Here is a 21,391-nt window from a genome sequence, read left to right as displayed (position 1 = left end):
GGACTTCGCCACCAACTCGGATGCTTAGGAGCCGCACTTTCCTTCTGGGCCACGTCATTCTCGGCCTCCACGCGGAAGTGACGCCACCGCTAGGATTTCAGCCAATGGGAGCTCGGCAACGTCAGGGTCGAAGGGTAGAGAAAGTACAAGCATGGCGGCGCTAGCGGTAGCGACCGGGCACAGGAAGCGGTGTCAGTGAGCGGGCGGGCGGTGGTGGTGGCTGCCGGGCTGGGCAAGGCGCGGGGGTGGAGGACGAGAGAGAGGATGGTGCGTGGCGCGCGCTGTGGCTGAGGCTCCCGCGCGCCCTGTCGCTGTCCCGCGCGGCCTCCCCTCACAGCTGGTGCCCCGGGCTCGCGCTCCTTGCCCTCCATGAGCGGCGCGTGCGAGCTGGTGTGGCGCCTGCTGCACGCCCTACTCTGCCTGCTGCGCGCGCTGCTCACCTGGCTCCGCGGGCGGTTGCCGGGCGGCCCCCGCTCGTGGCTCTGGCGCTGGTGGCGCCGCGCGGCCTCTGCCGCCGCCTCTTGCGCGCTCCTGGCGCCCGCTGCCGGGGCCTTCGCTTTCCACAAGCCGGGCGCGGCGCGGCGAGTGCCGGGCGGGCGCGGACGCTGGCGCGGGGACGGGCGGGCGCTGGAGAAGCTGCCGGTGCACATGGGGCTGGTGGTGACGGAGGACGAGCCGAGCTACGCGGACATGGCCAGCCTGGTGGTGTGGTGCATGGCGGTGGGCATCTCCTACGTCAGCGTCTACGACCACCATGGTGAGCGCGGGGAGCGGGGTGGGGAAGGGCGGGAGCGCAAGGCGGTGGCGGTCGGTCCCTCCCGGGGCCGCTGTGCCCTGTCAGGTGGGGGTGGGTGCAGCATGCCCGTGCACACCCGGGGGGCCGCTGTCTGCGGTCTTCCTGCGTGAGCAACGCCCTGCCTCCTCCTCATTGCCCGACTTGTCTCTGCCTGCCTGCAGCTGAGAGTAGCTGTGATACCGACACCGACCCTTGTGTGCTGCCTCAGACAGTGCCAGGGACCCCATCCCTATCTGCCTGCTAACTGTAGGGGGCCAGGCTGGAGTTCCTCAGTGTCCTTTTCTGATGAACTTTACCCATGAGGTAAACAAGTCTGTAGTGCCAGTGGAGTGGAGCTGTTAAACTGGTGACCTTTAAGTACTCTGTAACCCTGCCATTGGGTTTCTTGGCTAGAAAGACAGATCTTGAATTTACTTCATATGAAGCCAGTGCAATGAACAAAGGGTAGATTTCATGTGTTCATGGTGTCATGTATTGCTGAGAACATGTACAGAAACAGCACTACTACTTATTCTTATTTTCTTGATGTCTGATGGCTTCCTTCCCAGCTAGATTGCATATCTCTAGTCTATCTCGGAAGCGATAGGCATCTCTTACTAATGCTACCTACTTATAAGGATGGGATGGTGTCATCTAAACTTTTTGGCTATGTCTATACAGTGCTCTGCCTAGCACCGTTGCTGACAGAGCTGTGCAAAATGGGCTTCGCAGGATTGCAAATAGCATGTGGTTTGCATACTCATGGAACTTATTACCGTAGCCCAGCAAGAGTTGGCTGTTGGCAGAAGGGGGTGCTGGCACTGCAGAGGCCTTGTGGACGTGCCTCTAGTGGCTAAACCCCCTCTGTCGCCAGTCCCTGATTCCTCAACTGCTCTGCAGTGCCAGCACCTGCTTCTGCTGACACCAAACTCTCATGGGGCTACGGTAATGAGCCATTTGCAATCCCTAGAGGCTCATTTTGCATAGCTGTGCTGACAGTGGTGCTGGGCGGAGTGCTGTGTAGACCCAGCCTTTGTAGACAGTAGCCTCTACAAATGAAACTTTGGTTTGGGAAAGCTAAGTTACATACTAACCCTACAATTGGTCATCTTCGGACAAACGGGACTGCACTGCATTGGGGTCTTGTCAGTGTATTTGATATGAAAGATAGACCCTTTTCCTATTGGCATCTGATTTCTCACTAGGGTTAGTGACTTTATATATGTATCTTAAATAGACATCAGAGGGATGTTAGTAAGAGGTCTGGTGATAAGATAGTGACTGAAAGGTGTGTGTGTGTGTGTGTGTGTATATATATATATATATATATATATATATGTGTGTATATATATATATATATATATATGTGTGTATATATATATATATATATATATGTGTGTATATATATATATATATATATATGTGTGTATATATATATATATATATATCATGTCAAGGAGGATTCAGTATATTTTAGTGCATTCCTTTGGACTCATGTCACTTTAATCAGCCATGATATCAGTCTTTTCATGATCCACTCTGTGAAGATGAAAATCAGAGCCTCCTTGATTTTAGAAAAGCATATTATCATCCATCAGTGTCACCAGTGGTATTCCTGTTACATATTCTGGCCTGAACTCAAACTGTGTGGTCCAGTATGTTGTCTTGGCTAGCTTCTTTGAACTTCTGTAGGCATTCATAGCTTGATACTGAGTGAGCTATGCTAGATCCAGAGAGGTTTTCTGTAGCGTATATAGAACTGTTTCTGCTTTGGATGATTAAATTTAATACTCTTTCACTAAAAGATACTAGTCTGTGCTCACAAATGCATGCTTAGTTGATTGGGGGAGGTATGCATTGGTTATCGTGGGCAGTTGATTTTTGTGTGTGTTTATTTAATAATAAACAAGAAAAAGCCAGGACTCAGCTGACTCCTCACCCCTTCCCCTCCCCCCTCCACCAGGGTTCCTACGGCTGGAGCTGCTGGTGGAGCTCTGTGCCCCAGCTGGCTCCCAGCCCCAGGGCTGTCTGGGTTCCCCCAGCTGGGTTCCTGGGTCAGGAGCTGCTGGCAAAGCTCCATGCCCCGGATGGCTCCCAGCTCCGGGGGCTGCTGGGTCCCCATGGTTGGATCTGCTGGTGGGGCTCTGCACCCCATCTGGCTCTTGGCTGTGGGACTGGCGAGGTCTCCCATCTGGCCAGGGCTCCCTGCTGAGGTGCCAGTACAGCCTATCAGCCCAAAAAAAGCACTGATTGCGATTAAGGTTTTTTCACTCTGGGAGATTGCATAACTTATCCAGCAACTTTGGGAACTAGTGCCTTGTATTTTGCAAGATGAGTCTGATCTCGATCAGTCTTAAGCAATCTGTAATTTCCTGGGGTATAATCACAGTCCAGTGATCAAGGTTGTCATTAGGCAAAACTGAGCACCAGCCTGATAATACACGTTTTGTGTCAATCCATAGGTTGTCTAGAGTAAATTTGTTAAAATGTCCTATTTCTCAGTGTTAGGTGACAAAGGGGTTAAAACACCTGTGCAGTGGTCCCCAAAATGCAGGTCGTGCCCACTGCGTTCCTTGCTCCACCCCAGCTTCTTGTGAAGCATGGATAGATTACATTATGGGTATAAGTGGGATGTGACATAAGTGTGAGTGAATTGCACTAGTGGAAATGCACCATTGCTGTAACAGAGGGATATTTCAATTACTAGCATGACTGATAATAGTATGTGGAAGCTTTTTGGAAGAGAAGTCAGAGTGGCTTTGGTTAATAGATAGCAAAACGTTATGCTGATGACTTATAGTAAGATACCGGAGTAATTTTAAAGACATTGTAATTTGACACTCAGCATCTCTCTGAGGTATAGAGCAAGATCTCAGTGGAACTGCTCACATAAGCTTGATATTGTAGGGTACCCAATACTTCCCACGTCTGGTGATGTTTAAGATATATAGCTTTGTACTTAGCATCTAGCCTTCAAAAATGCTATTGCAAGGTGGAATTGAAAATGATGACTACAGTAAAATCATGGAACTGTTAGTAAAGCATTCTGCAAGAAGATGGCCGGAATTCTTTGTTACTGTGCATTTGTACAGTGCTCAATGCAATGAGGCCCAGGCCTCAGTCAGGCCTTTTGGGGACTATTTTAGCACAAACAAGCAGGACTTGTAAGTTGATAAAATATACGAAGAGTCAGAGAAAGGAAGTAGTATCCTCTATTTACACATGGGGAAAGTGGGGCACACAATATAAGATATATTTGCCCAAGGTGATACCAGTAGTCTGTAGGAGAGCTGGGAATTAAACTCATCTCTTGAGTACCAGTTTAGTCTTAATCCCAGATCCATCTTTGTATTTAGCAAGCATCCAAAGAAAGCAGCTTTCTAGTAGATCATATAACTTTTCTATTGAAAGTTTATCAGTTATCTTTGTGTGTCATTGTTGACAGTACTTTCTTCCTTGGGCGTTTCCCAACTGAACTATTCCAGACTGAGAGGGGGCATAACCACTTTCAAGGACATAAAGGTTTTTGTAAGGAGAAGAGAGAAATTATCCTCAATCTCTGAGGATAGGGAAAAAACAGTGATCTTAAATTGCAGCCAGGGCAGTGCAGGTTGTACAATAGGAAAAACTTCCAAACAGACAAGGTGGTTAAGCACTGGAGGCTATCACCTAGGGAGGCTGTGGAATCTCTGTTTTAAGAGGTTAGACACAAACCTCTCAGGGATGGTCCAGATAACACTTCATCCTGTTACAAGTTCAGGGGAGTAGCCTAGACAACAAAGATGGAGATGGAGCGGAGAGCCAGTGTCATGTGACAGCCTGCTATGTGGGATGCAAATAAACACAATATACCAGTTTTTAAGAGTCTTTCATGGAAAATTCACGGAACAGTAATCCCCTCAGATATGCGCATTCAAAATGAGTGATCTCGTTTTCACAACGGGGGGGTGAGGAGACACACAGACAGAAGGCGAGGAGGGGAGCAAGGAGACCCACAGACAGAAGCTGTCTGGGCAGCACCCAGCTGGCAGATCCAGCTGCGGGATCTCTGGCCAGGGTGCAGGAGACCCCACAGCCTTGTGGCTTGAAGCCAGCTGGGTGGTGCCTGGCTGGCAGACCCAGCCATAGGGTCCCCAGCCGGGTGGTAGGGAGACCTGCAGGCCCCTGGCTAGGAAGCAGCTGGGCTCCCAGCCCCCAGCGGCAGCCCCAAATGAGGCTGCCGCCTTTGTTCCCCTCTCCTCCCTGCTTGTGGGACTTGGGAAACTGAGCACCTCATGCCTGGTCAGCTTCCTGGGCCCCGCAAGGGGTGGGGAACTGGGAACCAAGCAGCAGCCTGGTTCCTAGCTGCCCTGCACTGGCAAGACCCAGGAAACTGAGCAGTTATGAGATCATCAGTTTCCCAGGTCCCACAAACAGCAGGGAGATGGGAACCAGGCTGCCTTCTGGTTCCTGGCTCCCTCCCTGCCCCCACTCTGGGAGCCGGGAAACTGATCAGCCTCGGTGGGATGGTCAATTTCTCAGCTCCTGCAATCCCAGCTCCCCTTGACTTGCATGAAAATTTGAGTTACACCGGAGTTGCTGAAACGCAACCCCCACGTAACTCCATGGTTTACTGCAGTGACTTTTCAAGCCTTACTTAGTTGAACCAGATTACAAATTAGTGCGTTTCTCAAGAGCTATTAATTGTGACAAGTCTGTCAGAATGACTATATTTAGTTCTTTTTAATTTTGATGGGTATTGGGGAAAGGCTTGAAAATTGGGAAAAAGTGTTAGTTTCCTCTTATTCTTGACTGAAACACCAAAAACCCTTGATTTAAGACCTCTGTCTAGCATGGTTGTGGTTAGATAGCTTTAATCAAATATTTAACAGGCTAAAGTTTCTCTTAAGAAAAGCCTAGACAGGAGTAATAAAGTTTAGAAGGAGAAATCACTGAACTTGCTGTTGCTTTTTGCTTGCCTTACTAGTTTGTAGTCATTGTTATGTCTCCAAGCATAATTTTTGTTTCCATAACACAAATGCTATAAACTTCTGTTTAGGAAATGTGTACAGCATGACTATTGCTTGTTTATAAACAACAAATCCTATTCTGAAAAATACATGATTTTAAACCTGGATTGAGGTAGTTTACATCTAGTACATAGGCTTAATGACTAACTAAATTTTTGCTTTCAGTTGTATGTCACAAAGTATCTTCTCCTCATAAGAAATAAGCCTAAAAATATCAGCATCTTCTGTGTATCTCAGTATTCTATATTTAGAAACTTATATTATGACCAAACCTGCGCTGACTGCTGCAGCTGTATAATATTCCTCTGTTGTAAAAACTCATCTGATTTCTTGCCACTGAAAGTTTGTGAGCTGACATGAAGTCATGTGTTTTAAGTGATTAATTTAAAATTCATCACTGTGGAAAAAGACAAACAGGAAGCTGGAGGACATTCCGTATGTGGAATATCTGTTGCTTAGCTATATTTTAACATACTCTTAAAAGGGAAATATTTTAAAAATGCATGAACTTAAAGAACAGAAGTTTATAAGAACTTGCAAAAATTTTGCATTTAAAACGTATTGGCTTACTAAACAAGTGCTATTTGCAGCTTCTGATGTGACTGGCATAAAGTTCAAGACTTCAGAAGTAGTAGAGTTCATTCTTTCACATCTATTGATTTAAAAATCAGAAATTTACATATTATAAGAAGAAAGCAAACAAGCTTTCTTGCTTTCCCAGTTGGCTCTTAATTTTGAATGAGTTAGTCATTGAACTGAACTAGTTGAATAAAGTGAAATTAAGAGAATGTTTTCTCTGCACCTGCCAAAGATGCTATTGATGTCAAAAATTGGTTTAGCATACCAACAAACTAGCTCTAGACACTTAGTTTAGCCAGTTCTGTCATCTGTCTGTCTTTGTAACTTAAGCAGCACAAAGTACACCTTGAATATTCCTTTCAATTTCAAATATTTCAATGAATTACAATTTTAGGCCTTAATATTGTCATAATTTCAAAAATAACTTTAAATGTCTATATTTTTATGAAGCAATGTGTTTAAATCAGTTTAAAGAAATACTTTTTTAATCCACCCGAATTTGGGTAGATTTTGTACTCCAAATTTTGTGCGGGGGTTCCCAACCTACAGTATGTATCCTCAGTTATATGACTTAAAAATTAGGGGGAGGTTGCATTAGGTGGGAGGGATAGCTCAGTGGTTTGAGCATTGGCCTGCTAAATCTAGGGCTGTGAGTTCAGTCCTTGAGGGGGTCATTCAGGGATCTGGGCAAATAAATCTTAAAAAAAAAAAAAAAAAAGGGGCCGGGGGGGATGGTGTTTTGTCCTGCCAAGAGGGCAGGGGGCTGGACTTGATGACCTCCTGAGCTCCCTTTCATGGAGTACAGGGATGCCCAAGTAGCATGCCCTTACTTTGAAAGTTATTTCAATAGTTCTGCCACAGGCACAGTCAGAGAGAGCTGGTGCAGGGCTAGCACTAGAACATGGGAGTTCCAGACTTCTGCTTCTTGTAAATCTTCTCTAACTTGCAACTGACATGTAAATGGTAAATTGGTCATAGAATTAGAGTATTCTCATAGTAAAATGGCAATGTTCTGATTTCTAAAGAACTATCAGATGCTCTGCTCACTGGTTCAGCCATGCCATAAACAGTAGAACATACACCAGACCAGGCGTTGGCAACTTGTGGCTCTTTAAGGACCCACTTGTGGCTCTGAGCACTGCCGCAGCTGACTCTACTTGCAGGTTTGGAGGCTGCTGCTGCTTAAACAATGTATGCAGTTAAAACAGAATTTAGAGGTTTTATTTGTTTGTGGCAGCAGCCTCCAGAGCTGCAAGTAGAGTCAGAAAGAGCAGGGAGCCTTGGAAGAGAAAGCCAGCAGGGCTTCTCTGCTGGAGTTATGATGAGAAGCAGGACGGGAGGTGAGGCAGCAATGGAGGAGCAGGTCGGCAACCCAGTAACTCCCACCCCCATCTCTGTGCCAGGGAGATGGGGGAAGAAAACAGCTGGCTCACCCCCCAGTCATGTCCAGTGCCATTCCTCTGCTGCCAGCCCCGGGAGGCCTCCTGTGGCTCCCGCCTGGCTGCTACAGCCTGCTCCAGGTGTTGTGCTCAACATCAGGAGCCAGGGAGAGATCAGATGGTGCCACAGCAGGGAGCCACAGCCAAAGGGAGAGGAGAAGCAGATGATCTTCCACCAACTGATTGCCCCCCTTTTCCCTGCTGCTGCTACCACCAGCTTGCAAGCCCCTACCTGCAGCACTCAATCCGTCTGCACTGGTGGGGGTGGGACCACTGGCTCCAGGCTGCCTCCTCCTACCTCAGCAGCCAGGGGAGGTGGGCAGTGCACAGAGCATTTGAGGCAGTTAAATCCTGGGGGTGGGTGGTTTGGGGCTGAAGGGGTTCAGCCTGGGGTTGTGGGGGTGGTTTGTGGTATGTGAGGTAAAGCTTGGGGATGGAGGAGCAGATTTGGAGGCTCAAGTGCGTAAAGCCTGGAGATGGAGGTAACAACTTTCTAACTGATACAAACATTGTTTGTGTGCTGTTCTTAAAATAGGGGTGACAAAAACTACTTATTGACTCTTAAGGGCTGACTCATATTCACATGCATTGCGGCTCTTGACATACTGATTTTTGTAACCAAATTTGAAAAAATGGCTCTTCTCGCTATTTTGGTTGCAGACCCCTGCAACAGATTTCAAAGATGGCTGTAGTTAACTTTATTCTATTCCAAGGTCATCGTGAAACCAGATTTATTGTAGTATCATTTGCCTCAATTATTTATTGATCTTGTGGAGTCTAGTTTAAAGCTAGTATTTGTTGTCTATTTCTTCTGTTTTCACATCAGTCTTTCAGGAAAAGTGAAGCTGAAATGACTTGTATGTTTTGTTCTTCTCCCCCCACCCCAGGTATTTTCAAGAGAAATAATGCAAGGCTGATGGATGAAATTTTAAAACAGCAGCAGGAACTCTTGGGTCTAGATTGCTCCAAATACACAGTGGAATTTACAAATCAAGACAAAACAGACCAAGGTAGGATTATGGTGGTGAGAGCCTTGAGAGTATCTCATAGTTAGTTCACTGAGGCTACGTCTACACGTGCACCCAACTTCGAAATAGCTTATTTCGATGAATAACGTCTACACGTCCTCCAGGGCTGGCAACGTCGATGTTCAACTTCGACGTTGCTCAGCCCAACATCGAAATAGGCACAACGAGGGAACGTCTACACGGCAAAGTAGCACACATCGAAATAAGGGAGCCAGGCACAGCTGCAGACAGGGTCACGGGGCGGACTCAACAGCAAGCCGCTCCCTTAAAGGGCCCCTCCCAGACACACTTTCATTAAACAGTGCAAGATACACAGAGCCAACAACTAGTTGCAGACCCTGTATATGCAGCACGGACCCCCAGCTGCAGCAGCAGCAGCCAGAAGCCCTGGGCTAAGGGCTGCTGCCCACGGTGACCACAGAGCCCCGCAAGGGCTGGAGAGAGAGTATCTCTCAACCCCCCAGCTGATGGCCGCCATGGAGGACCCCGCTATTTCGATGTTGCGGGACGCGGATCGTCTACACGTCCCTACTTCGATGTTGAACGTCGAAGTAGGGCGCTATTCCCATCCGCTCATGGGGTTAGCGACTTCGACGTCTCGCCGCCTAACGTCGATTTCAACTTCGAAATAGCGCCCAACACGTGTAGACGTGACGGGCGCTATTTCGAAGTTACTGCCGCTACTTCGAAGTAGCGTGCACGTGTAGACGCAGCCTGAGGGTTATATTTCATCTTATATACACATTCCTCCCTTCCACTGTCTTCCCCTGCCACAGCTGCATGTTGTTTTCCTTCCATCTTTTCTTCCTTCATCTCTCATTAAATTGGATGCCAAAGAATGCTTGTAACTTTCCTGGGCAATCCTTTTTTATGATAATTGCTCAAAGGATCTTGTTATCTAAGGCAGTGGCTCTTTCCAGACTACTACTATACCCATTTCAGTAGTTTGTCTTGTGTACCCCCATGTTTCAACTCACTTAAAAATTACTTGCTTACAAAATCAGACACACAAAGCCAAGTATCACAGCACACTATCCTTGAACAATTTGTCTCATTTTCACCAGATAATTATAAATCAATTGGAATATTTCACATACATTTCAGTGTATAGCATATAGAGCAGTTTAAGCAGATCACTGTATAAAATTTTATTTTGTACTAACTACGTTAGTACTTTTCATGTAGCCTGTTGTAAAAGTAGGCAAATATATAAGTGAGTTGATATAACTCCCCTCCTACACCTCCTAGAAGAACTCTGCGTACTTGCTCACAAGTTTGTGGGGACTCAGGAAAGAGGAGAAGGAATGCCTATTCACAAGTTAGCACATATGAACAAATCTAGTTATTTCCTGTTTCATGATTTACAGGGAGATGCTGTTAGTGAGAGCAATATTAGGAATCAGATATTTTGATTCTGCTAACTAGCTGATGATCCAAAGCATATTTGCTTTCCTGATTACGTAGATACTTCTATGTGAAAGGGGTGCAGACTATAATGGAAGGCCTCGCTGTATAAACTTCTCTGCAAGTGCTTTTAAGGCACTGGTTAAGCTGCTGCAAAGTGCAACTGGCTGATGGGTTATATAGCTTGTGTATTCTAACAGTATAGTTCCAGACTACCAACTACAGTACTATTCAAGGATGCAAATAATTGCAAAGACCAAATAACTTTAAAACCAGTCTCTTGCTACTTGAGTCATTAATTTCTTTACACTCGCAGGGTTCTCTGACTAGATCAGGTGTTCTGTTTTTAGAAGATTTCCTGAGATAAGGAATACATTCTTTTTAATACACCACCCTATATCTATTGATGAAATTTTCTTTATTGGCTAATTGTGCAGAAAGAGACAAATTTTAAATTTTTTAAAATATTTTTATTATCTCAACTGCAATGATTCTGCAGTGAAATTCATTAATGTTGTATGGTGCACAATGGATAGATGTACACCTTAATTGTACAGGAGTTCCTCTGATAGTTTGTAAGACTATCTTGTTGCGCATCTCCTTTTCTTCTTGCATTAGAGAAGATGCAAAAACAATAAGCATTATGTTCCTCTTGCCCTCATGTAAGAGGCTGCTACTTCTCCAACTGCTCCCTTGCTATTCCTCTCTTGATAGGTAGCATGTCAGTCTTGCTGGTGACTTTGGTTTCAGACTACAAAACCAGTTTCCTTTCTCTTTTAAATGCAATATTTATATTAAGCAACGCTGGGTGACCCCATTGTACTAAGCCGCATACAGTCATGTTATGTAAACCCTGGTCTAAATTGTGGTTTAAATCAGCCTAACTCTGTTTCTACACTAAAATGCAGCTCCCAGTGATGTAACTTGTCCACTCTGCTGACTGAATTTAACTCAAGAGGGGCATAGCGCTTAGGTTGATGTAGTTGTGGCGACACATTGTCAGTGTATACACGGATTTGCTTATCTTAACTGTTACTGCCTTTCGGAAGCCATCCCACAATGCCCCGCACTGGCAATTAAATTGATGCAAGCATGACACAAGAAGTATAGCATGGACTTCCAAAAGCAGTTCAGCATTGACTGGAAGGACCATTTTTCCAGCAACAGCAGCACATAAAGCAGCAGCAGCCTGTATTAGGATGCTGTGCTGGTGCCATCTTTCTTTGTGGGTGCTTTGTAAACCTCTAGGCCTGAGACAGGCAGCGTGGATGTGTTTTTCCAGGGTTAGACTCTGGTGAGCTGCTGTCACTTTATTTACCTGCATGTCCATAGGTATGGCCATTTGCAGCTCCTTTTGGCTGGGAATGTCGTCGGTGGCCAATAACGGCAAGTGACTGTACCTGTAAACATGCAGGTAAATAAAAAGCCATAGACCCACAGGGCCTAACTGTGGCAAACCATGTCTGACCAGGAAACTGCATCTGGCCTGCAAGTCACTTATTGGCCAGACCTTCTCTCAGCTCTCTTTGTGCTGAAGAACCTAGAAATCCTTGAGATAGCTAAAAACAATGAGACCTGGCACTAATCACAAAACTTTTTATGGACTATCGGCAAGTGCTCTGTCATCCATGATTTAAGATGCTGAGAACCTAAATAACAAACACTGTCTGTTATATACATAGGAAGTGTATTTTAGTGATTCTGATCTGTATTCCTGTTTTTTTGGGTAAAAGTACTACATGCAAGTAACTAGTTGAGGCTCAGTACAAAGTTTGCCCCTCATGGATAAACTTGTGATTGATTATTCATCCTTGGACAGGGAAAGTGGAATGTCTTATTTCAAAAACGGGCCAAAAGTATGTCAACTAGCAAGAAGTTTTGCCAGAAGTATGTCAAAGCAAGAAGTTTTGGGTATTTTAGCATGGATACCCCACCTTCATCTCTCCAATTTCTTAAAGACTAAAATCTAGTGGCTCTCTTTCCTGGTAGCCTCCTAACCCTTGTAGTCTTTCTTAATTTCTCTGTTTATAGCCTGTTCCAAGGACTCCAGCATATACAAGTTACTTGCAGCCAAATACTTCAAAATTATAAATGTTTTACAAGTTTCTTCAAGATCCAGTCTGTGCCTTTCACCCATGTCTCAACATGCTGAATCTGGAAGTGTCACGTCCTGCCTCCTCATTTGTTCTTGGTGCTGCTACATTTATTTTTGTCTGTTCTTTTTATTCATTTGTCTCATCCTTCTGCTTTTTATGGACATGCTTTCCATTTTTCACTCATTTGCTACTCTAATTGCAGCTCAGGTGCCCAACATTCTCTTCCCTACCTCAGTCCCCTGTGCTGTAGCCTTTTGGTAGGATGTTTCCAGCAGTCACATGAAACAAAAAAAAAAAAAGAAATGCAGCCTTCTGGAGTGGCCTTGCCCTTCTGTCCTAGAGATTGGAAACTGATCTGAGACTAATGACACCCTTAAAATGTAAGTGGTAGGCTTTTACAAGATCCATGTAAGATCTCTCTAAGGGCAAACAGTACGAAATTAAAAGGTATTGTAACAAACCTGGAGACTATCACCACCATAAACTTCTAAAGAAGATGTAGCTGAGAGAGACCTGTTCATACACTGTCTGGAAATGTTTAGCACGTGTTTTTTAAAATTGGAGATTTCAAGTAGTGCACACCTTGTTATTGATAGAAGATCTTGCATCCCTCTTCCTCTTCTCTGAATAGTTCATCAACATCCTAGAACCGTACACAAATACCCTTTCTTGTGAAGTTCACTTGCTTTTAAAATAACTTTGTATTTTGCACTTGCAGTTTTAAATTGCCAATCTACCTTGAAGGTGCTATCCCCAGAAGATGGAAAAGCAGACATTGTGAGAGCTGCTCAGAACTTTTGCCAGTTGGTAGCACAACAGCAAAGAAAGTCTACAGACCTGGATGTGAATGTCTTAGACAACTTACTAAATAGTAAGTATTGTACCTGGAATAAGAAGGGACTACTGCATACTAATAAGACACATTTGGATCAGAATGACACTGGATATACTTCTGGAGATTCTCTTGACCAGCCATGGTGATGACTTTAGAACTTTTGCCCACAACTTGGTAGCAGGTTATGATTGACATAATATTTTTCATGTCCCTGTCACAGAACTGAGCTAATTTATTTTTAATTTTCAGAAATGGTTTATTTTAACCCAAAATGGATTAAACAGATTTTGAAAACCTCAAATGTCAACTCAGTGACCTTTGCGGAAAACTTGGACATTTCAGAAAATTGGTTCGTTTCCCTCCCGCCCCCCGCCCAAGCTTAAAGCATTTGCCAAATTGGAGAACAGTTTCAGAAATCCCCACAACCCCAATTGTGAGTTCTTTGGCAAAATTTCTATTTAGTGTACCAAAAAATATAGCCAATTCTGTCCCATTTGAAGATATTGTTGCTAAACTTTTTTGCAGACTGCTCTGAAACAATTATATCCTACTGCTTTCCTTTCACCTTCTGCATCAGTTTTGTCCACGCCTTCAAAGTTTGATTTAATTCCTCCCCTCCAGGTCTTCCTCCTGTCTGTTCCTGTATTGCCTCAGCAATGGCAACCTTCATCTTTTTCTGCCTTGCTGCTTTCCCCCACTTCCTGAATGCCACTGAGCAGCTGGTGGGAGGCACTGGGAGAGAGGAGTAGGAGCTCATCAGTGGGGATGCTGGTGGGTGAGAGGCCTCGGAGGGGAAGGAGGTGGTGCTGAACCAGTGGGTGCTCCAGGAGTGGAGTCAGTTACTTATACATTCGGACTCCTACTGACACTTGAGATCTATATTGCTGCTTGTCTCACATCACTGAGAATAATGATGTAGTAATTCCAAGAATTTAAGCAGTTCATGCTTGTTTTTCTGTTTCAAAGCAAGCTGTCGTCTTCTGCTTTTTCTTTATGCTAACTGTCCATTTATGGGTGACCTCACTAGTTTAAGATACATTGCTTCAGTGATTACTAGGTAGTAGAAAAAAAAAAAGTCCATCAGATCCTGTATATTCATAGCAGTCTGCCTTTTTAAGTTCTCATTGGAGTAAATCATTGTTTTCTCAGCTGCATCCTAGTGATTGAGGTTTTTGTGCAGAGTTCTTTGTAGCCTCTGTGTCAACTAATTTTGATGTTTTCATATTAGTGTTTTAACATATCGCTATAACCGTTTTTTACCAAGCCCCCAAACTATAGCTGGTGCAAGGCACAGCAGCCCATTCTTGCCAATGATGACCTCAACCTCTTACTCCAATTATATTTTTAGAAAAAAAACATACAGGGCTGATCTCTGAACACCTTTGTACTGTCTGTTTTTTTTTATAAAAGATGAAGAAATGGTTACTGCGTGTGGAAATAAATCTCTTTACATTCTAATGACTCTAAATCTTTGACTTAATTTCCCCCCATCCCATTTATTTATTTTTGTAGGTAACAAAGGTTTTCCTGACCCTGATTTAATTTTGAAGTTTGGTCCTATGGACAGTACATTAGGATTCCTTCCATGGCACATCAGACTGACAGAGATCATGTGAGTTGGTTAGAAATCATATATTTATTCTTTAGCTTGATGGCGCTTTAAGGTGGCTTTTTTTTTTCTAATTTTCAGGCAGTGCAGCACAAGACTAAATCCTTTCATCAGACAAAAAGCAAATTCTACCTGGAGATGGTGCCTGTACTAGGGTGATCGTTCGTCCTGGATTTGGGATGCCAAAAAGGCGTCCCTACTAATTTTTTTAAAAGGGACTAATTATCCTGTATTTGGGCCATCTCCCGCTAACTTTTCCACCAGCAGCTGCTCTTGCTGCTGGCCAGAGTGCACTAAGTCACTTCCCCGAGCTTCAGGGAAGCTTGGGGAGCATGGGTGGCTGCTGCTTCCCTGGAGCTCCTGCTTCCCCAGAGTTTGGGGAGTGCTGGGGGCTACTGCCTCCTTCACAGCTCCCTGGGGCTTGGTGGAGCTGGGAGGAGCCACACTCTCCTCCCCATATCTCCCTGTCTCATATTTGGGCCAGGGAGATATGGTCGCCTGCAGTTATGCAGAAAGTACCATTTTTTACTATCTCCTGTCAGAGAGAAATATTGACTAGTTCCTTGATTTTGGGCTTTGCTGTGTCTCTCAGGAAATATTTATTCCATTAGTTCTAGAGGTCTGTGTCCCATGAAGCACACATTGAAGTTTATGTGCACAGATGTTTCCAGTGTTTCAGCTACTTGATTGTTCCACTTCTATTCCTTTTCTGACAAAAATGTACAAAAAACCCTGTTGTGATCAGTTCAGTAACAAGGATTAGTTGTATGCCCTGTTTGATATGATCTTGAGAAAAGATTCAGCAGCTGCTAAAATAAAATTTGCTGGTGTAATAGTTAAGAAGGTAACAAACTATCGGTTTCACGTGACAGCATTTTGTCTCAGCTTATATCAAGTTGTCTTTGAGTTATATGTCTTCGATCTTTTTCTCTTAACAGAGCATGTGCCATGGTGTTGATACTTACTTTTCACTTAGCTATGTAAGACTCTGCTTTCCTCTTGTCTACACATGGAGATTGTTTGTTTGTTTAACACATGCTTGTCTGTCTTGTTGACTGAAGAGATGTTATGGGGTCAAAGGCATTCTTTGTCAGTATGTTGGGGTTATTCTATGTCTGGAAGCATTCTGAACGAAGGCAGAAATATGTCTGACCGTAGGACCTAAATTCACTCTGAGCTGGGTTGCTATGTAACTACCTAACAAGACCTCAAAGGGGCTCAAGGTGGGTAGCTCTGTGCTGGGACTACAGGAGGGGGCACCTCTCCCCCTGCCATGACACTGTACCTGTAACTACCCCAGAGTTGCCACTGCTGGAGCACAGATGTGCTTTCCATGATCCCACCCAGCCTAGCATGGACCTGCCTCTGCTAGGGGACAAGCATCCCTCCCCCGGCTATGCCTACTGAAGCTGCAGTGACCATGCAGAGCTGCCTCTTACCTGCCCCCATGCTGCTTTTGTGAGAGAGGGCTGGGAATAGTCCCCTCTCTCTGGGGAAGGCTGCACATTTAGCCCCTACACCCCAGCCCTGATCCCCCTTATGCCAGGTTCTACCTTGGAGGCCTTGCATTCCTGCACCTTAACCCTCTGCCCCAGGCCTTAGCCCTCTCCCTCATTGAGAACGTCTTTGCCCCACTCCCATCACATGAAGTTTATTATGTGCACCAATATGAAGGTGACGTATGACATATTGCCTTCATGTTGGTGCACATAACAAAATTCCATCCACTCAGGGATGCGGGGGGGGGGGGCGGGGGGAAATTAGTGGGAACACTGCTTAGGACTTTTCCTGACGCTTCCTTAACAAGTCTAACCTGTAATTGTCTGAGAACATTAATAGAAAAGGGGCTCAATGATACTTTCATTCAGAAGATCTGAACTTTCCTCTGTGGTTTGAAAATATTTGTCATATAGCTGTCCCTAAGGCATAGTATTGGGTGCAGATAATTTCATTTGTGTTCTGGTTTGCAAATTACTTCTGTGCTGCTGCCTCCTGGTGTTGTGGGGTGCAGCAGCTCCTTGTGCTATTTGTGGGATATTTCAGTAGCCAGTAAAAGTCTTAAATAAAGCCATGACAGTAGAGTGACAATGGTACTATGTAAGTTGCTTCAATGTAGTGTCTTCAGGCTTTTCTGCATACAGCTTTGTCATATTTACCCAAAATAGCTAATCTGTCTGCAGTTTAGTATGTTTTTTCTTTTGGCACAAGTCTGTCTCTCACTTATTTCAGTGTTCTGGAAGTATCCACATACAAACTTTTGTCAAAATAAAAATGTTAATTGCATCCAGTGTAGTTTTTTCTGTGCAGTTTGTGTATATAAAAGTCCTTCATTATGAGGGTTATTTATGGGAGATGACAGCTCTGCAGCTCAGTTAACTGTTGTTATTGTGATTATAATAATTAACCTGAAATTACTTGCCCATGCAAACTCCTTCATATAAAATAGTTGCCTTAATGATGCCTCCTTAACCTGTTTCCTCAGCTCTTTACCTTCACACCTGAACATCAGCTATGAAGATTTTCTTTCTGCCCTCCATCGTTATGCAGCCTGTGAACAGCGTTGGGGAAAATGACTTCTTGCTGAGCGCTCTGTCAGGCTTTCCATGGAAGGGACCCACTATCTCTGTTTACAAGCATCCTGTGATCTGTATAAGTCTGGTTCATAATAATTTTCTTAATTTATCAACAAACTCAATAAAGTGTCTTACCTTTCTAGAGAGTCTATTCGTGTGAGTGTATGAGAATCCTGTGGCAAAGGGGGAATGCACAGGTTGGTTAATTTTGTACAAATGACCTTATATAAATGTTCTAGGCAGAGCTGCTCAAACACTTCATGCTCCCACCTCTTTTTTTTTTTTTTTTCTCTCCAGTGACCAAAACATTGTTCTATAAGAATAATGTTGCTCTTTTCTAAGGGAAAACCTTCATAGTATTCTGGTGAAAACTACAGGGCAATATAAGATGTAGTCACCTGCACAGGAAAAGTGAAACACTGGTCCACCATCATATGCCCATCCATTCCTCATCCTCCCTGTGTTCCTCATAGATGAGCACTTGAGAGCTATTGGCCTGGTTATTGTCAGGTATGTTGGGTGTGTGCATGTATTGCATATAACCGTAACTATTTTGGTGACCATACATTGGAATGTTCTCATTCCATTTCTTCTTGCTAACAAGACAAAGCATCTAATAGGATAAAAAGCATCAGTGTCTGGAATCTGAAGAGGCCACAGATATTTTTTCCTATATCTTATTTTGGAGTAAGAAAATTTAAGAGAATTAAGGCTCTTGCTGGTAAACATAAGCCTGTATCAGACCGAGTGAGATTTCGATTTTGGGTTGCTGACTGAAAAAACAATCTCCATTTAAGGAACAATGCAAATTGCTATTGTATTTTCTTTATTACTGTTGAGCCAAAAGGCAATGTTTGTGTACTTTTCAGGGAAGTCTCTGTAAGACATAAGTATGCAAGTGTACGTTCTGAACTAGACATGCTCAAGACTGAGTTTAGGAAGTCTGCAAATAGCTGTGAAGAGAAGAAAGGGATCACGTTAAGAGCTTTTATCATCTGATTTTCTAAATGCTTTCAAGTATGAAGGAATAAGCAGTGGCTATTAAGAACAGCAATGTTTATTGCTGAGTGTCTCTTTTGAAGCTAATTAATTTTTGTCTTTAAGTTTACAGAATCATTAGCCAGTTCTTGAACACGTGTTTCAGATATGTATCCCTCTTCAGAGATTTAGTTCTGTTTTGCATTCTTTTTTTAAGATAGTGACAAGCTTGGCAAAGCACTACATAGAAAATCCCTATTTCAGTTTAAAAAGGGAAGTGTCAGATTTTTAAATGAATGTTTGTTTGTTTTTTTATAAAGGAGAACATTTCAATATGCTTTATCATGAATATAATGTTGCAGTACAGGTTGCAAAAGATACTACTTGTTAGGAAGGATCTGTGCATTTTTTTTCTTACTTTTCCTCGCCTTCCTTGAATAGCCTTTTAACAGGTCCCATAGGAACCTACCTACAACAATGTGAACTGCCTCATTTCATGTTTTGTGTGAGGGGGGAAAAGGACATTGATCAAGTTGCTCACAGCTCTGAGCTGATCCTTTCAAGGACATCAAGATAAAATTCCAAATGGGCTGGAATGCCAGAACAGTGTATTTAATCTCATTTGTGGGATTGGCTTTTGAAGTTCACCCTCTTTCTACTATAATAAAACAAGATGGACAATTTAACATGCAATGCCTTTTTGGGGTCCCTGGAATTCCCCTCTAAACGCTGTAAACTTGGGTTTTGGGAGTGGGAATCAGTGATGCTCAAAGAAAGATCTTTCATATTGTACATTAATTTTTTTCTTGAGGCAAAGTCCACCCTCATAAACATAAAGGTCAAGTGGGTCTTGTGTTGGTAGTAAACAGAAAAGAGGGGGCTTAATTCTGTGTTTTTGATCTTTTCACTGGTCTAGAGATTGCCAAAAAAGGTTTGTGTTACCTGAGCTGTGTTTGGCTCTTAACAAGTTTCTGCATATCTTGACTGAAGCTAGTATTTCCTGTTTCAAAGCCAGACCTTAAGATTTGGTGACCTGTGCCAAATACACTGTCTATGTCCACAACTTGATCGTTGAATGCATGTCCTTGCAGTTAGCTCCCCCACCCCAGTTTGTCCTGTGTGAAGGTACATCATATAGCTGTGACATTCTGTGTGGCTGTAGTCTCTGGCTACATGTAAATAATGTGTAAAGCAAGTTTTTTATGATTAAGGAAACAATTTATTGAACTTGATTATTGAAAGTTGACCCTGAACCTGTAAAACAAGAACTCAATAAAAGAATGTAATCTTTCTACAGGCTATGATATTACATAAACACTGTCTCTAGATTTTTGAATTAGGTATGTCCTATATTACTTGTCTCTCTTGTGGAGTGTTGTGCTCCAAATGGCCTTACTACTTGGGTACGTCTTCAAAACGTTTTTTGTGGTGCACCCTCCCTCTTTTTTCTTTTTTGGTGAATAGTTAATGTCCATTGTATTCACATTAGTATGAAGAGCATCTGCACTACAGAAATGGTGAAACTTTTGGGGGATGGTGTAAAATATGTGGTGGGGGGATAGGAACAGTCTGAAACCTGGTCCTTTTTACATAATAGCATGTAAACATTCAGCTTACCATAACAGCATTTGGGAACACAGTTACTTGTTGCTTGCTTGTTAAGTTCTGTAAACAAACTAGGAGATGCTAGACTCTCAGCCACAGGGGGGTTTGAATGTATTCTAGTGACTCTTGGTATTAAATAGTAATACTTCCTTTCATGAAGGATGTCCAGTTTAGAGTGGGAATGAAAAAAATAAGTGGCTTATAGTTAGTGCAATCTAATTGCAGCTCTATCTCTTGCTCTCCCCTGTATTTAGTCCACTAAACTTCCTCTTTAAATTTATTTTCTGTAGCCCAGTAATCACATTAACTTCAGTAGCCAGCTGGGATGAAGATGGTGATTAATTTAGTGAAGCTGCAAAATCATAACCTCATATCACAAATCGTTCATGGGTACCTCACCTCTCCAAAGCAGGAATCCACTGGCTATTTGGCCCCAAAGGCAAGGTTTGAACAGTCGTCTGTGAAGGTAGATTTCTGAATAACTTGGTGATCTGTTGGAAGTTTTCATATTTTCAACCTAATTTAATCTTCAGGATGTAGATCTAAACCATCTTTTGATGGGAAAGATCTATAAACAAGTTTCTTAAAATTAAAGACAATATGCACACTTAATCTTCAAAATCAGGAACTAGATGCAGAATTGGATCAGTTTTTACACACAAAGTACTTGCAGTGAGACAACATTTCCTTTCATGTCAAGTATCTAATCTTACCATAACAGGTGCTGGTAATAACCACTGTGATAGTTACAAAATCTTCCTGGTGATTCTGTTTCTACACACCTGCCTTTGTGTAACTGCTTGCATGCTTGAAATTTGGGAAATTTGTCTCAAGCTCCTCTGTGGGATCTTGAGTTTCTCTTAGTGGAAATGGAGAAACGCCCCCATTGACCTTCTTCCATATAGACAGTCATTGAAGTTGACCACTGATGCACAATTTTAGCTATGCCAATTGCATAGCTAAAATCAACTTTCATCAGCAGTGAACTTCTATGTGTAATATAGACATAGCGTCTGAGTGCGCACCACAAATTAACTACATCATAGCACTAAACATTGGTCTATTTTTCTTTGAGCTGAACTAATATTAACTTCCTAAACTACTTGCTGCTGTGAAAACCACTGAATTGCAAAGTCATCCAAGACCATTGTGAGCTCTCTGTGGGGAATCGTGAGAGACAAATTTGGGGAAAAAAACTAGCCTCAGTGCATCTTGATATAGCCTTGTCGTTGGGTGGAGGGTTGCTTGTGGATTGAGAGTGGCAAAGTGTTGGTGAATTAGGCATTCAGCAAAATATCTCATGCAGGCAGGAGCTAAGGCTTCAACTGGGTTCTCAGATTTGGGAGAGGATTTCTTATTTTACTTAGTCCACAGCCTATGTCCTCCCTAGCGGTCAAAGGAGTGTCATGAGAACATGCTGGCTGGATAGAACGTAGGTACACAGATGGCCACAGAATGTCA

At 43.4% G+C, this 21,391-nt stretch overlaps 1 protein-coding gene across 1 annotated transcript; it reads left to right on the top strand.

The window, feature by feature from the left end:
* Nucleotides 1-154: 154 nt before the first annotated feature.
* On the top strand, nucleotides 155-19,651 carry NUS1 (NUS1 dehydrodolichyl diphosphate synthase subunit). Its single transcript, XM_074988798.1, has 5 exons — nucleotides 155-757; nucleotides 8,690-8,812; nucleotides 13,049-13,201; nucleotides 14,678-14,777; nucleotides 17,257-19,651. The coding sequence occupies exons 1-5, from the start codon at nucleotides 370-372 to the stop codon at nucleotides 17,345-17,347; spliced, it is 855 nt and encodes a 284-aa protein (XP_074844899.1). The 5' UTR covers nucleotides 155-369; the 3' UTR covers nucleotides 17,348-19,651.
* The last annotated feature ends 1,740 nt before the right edge of the window (nucleotides 19,652-21,391 follow it).

This window comes from Carettochelys insculpta, chromosome 3 (assembly GCF_033958435.1).
Source record: "Carettochelys insculpta isolate YL-2023 chromosome 3, ASM3395843v1, whole genome shotgun sequence".
Classification (NCBI taxonomy): domain Eukaryota; kingdom Metazoa; phylum Chordata; order Testudines; family Carettochelyidae; genus Carettochelys; species Carettochelys insculpta.
The sequence above is the reverse complement of the archived record's forward strand: the minus strand, read 5'-3'. Positions and strand labels throughout refer to the sequence as shown.

What these genes read in the sequence shown, in the direction of transcription:
- NUS1 (XM_074988798.1), top strand. Translation starts at nt 370, where the DNA reads ATGAGCGGCGCGTGCGAGCTGGTGTGGCGCCTGCTGCACGCCCTACTC. An exon ending in TCAAGACAAAACAGACCAAG is followed by an intron (nt 8,813 to 13,048) that starts GTAGGATTATGG and finishes TTGCACTTGCAG; the next exon opens with TTTTAAATTGCCAATCTACC. An exon ending in CTTAGACAACTTACTAAATA is followed by an intron (nt 13,202 to 14,677) that starts GTAAGTATTGTA and finishes TTATTTTTGTAG; the next exon opens with GTAACAAAGGTTTTCCTGAC.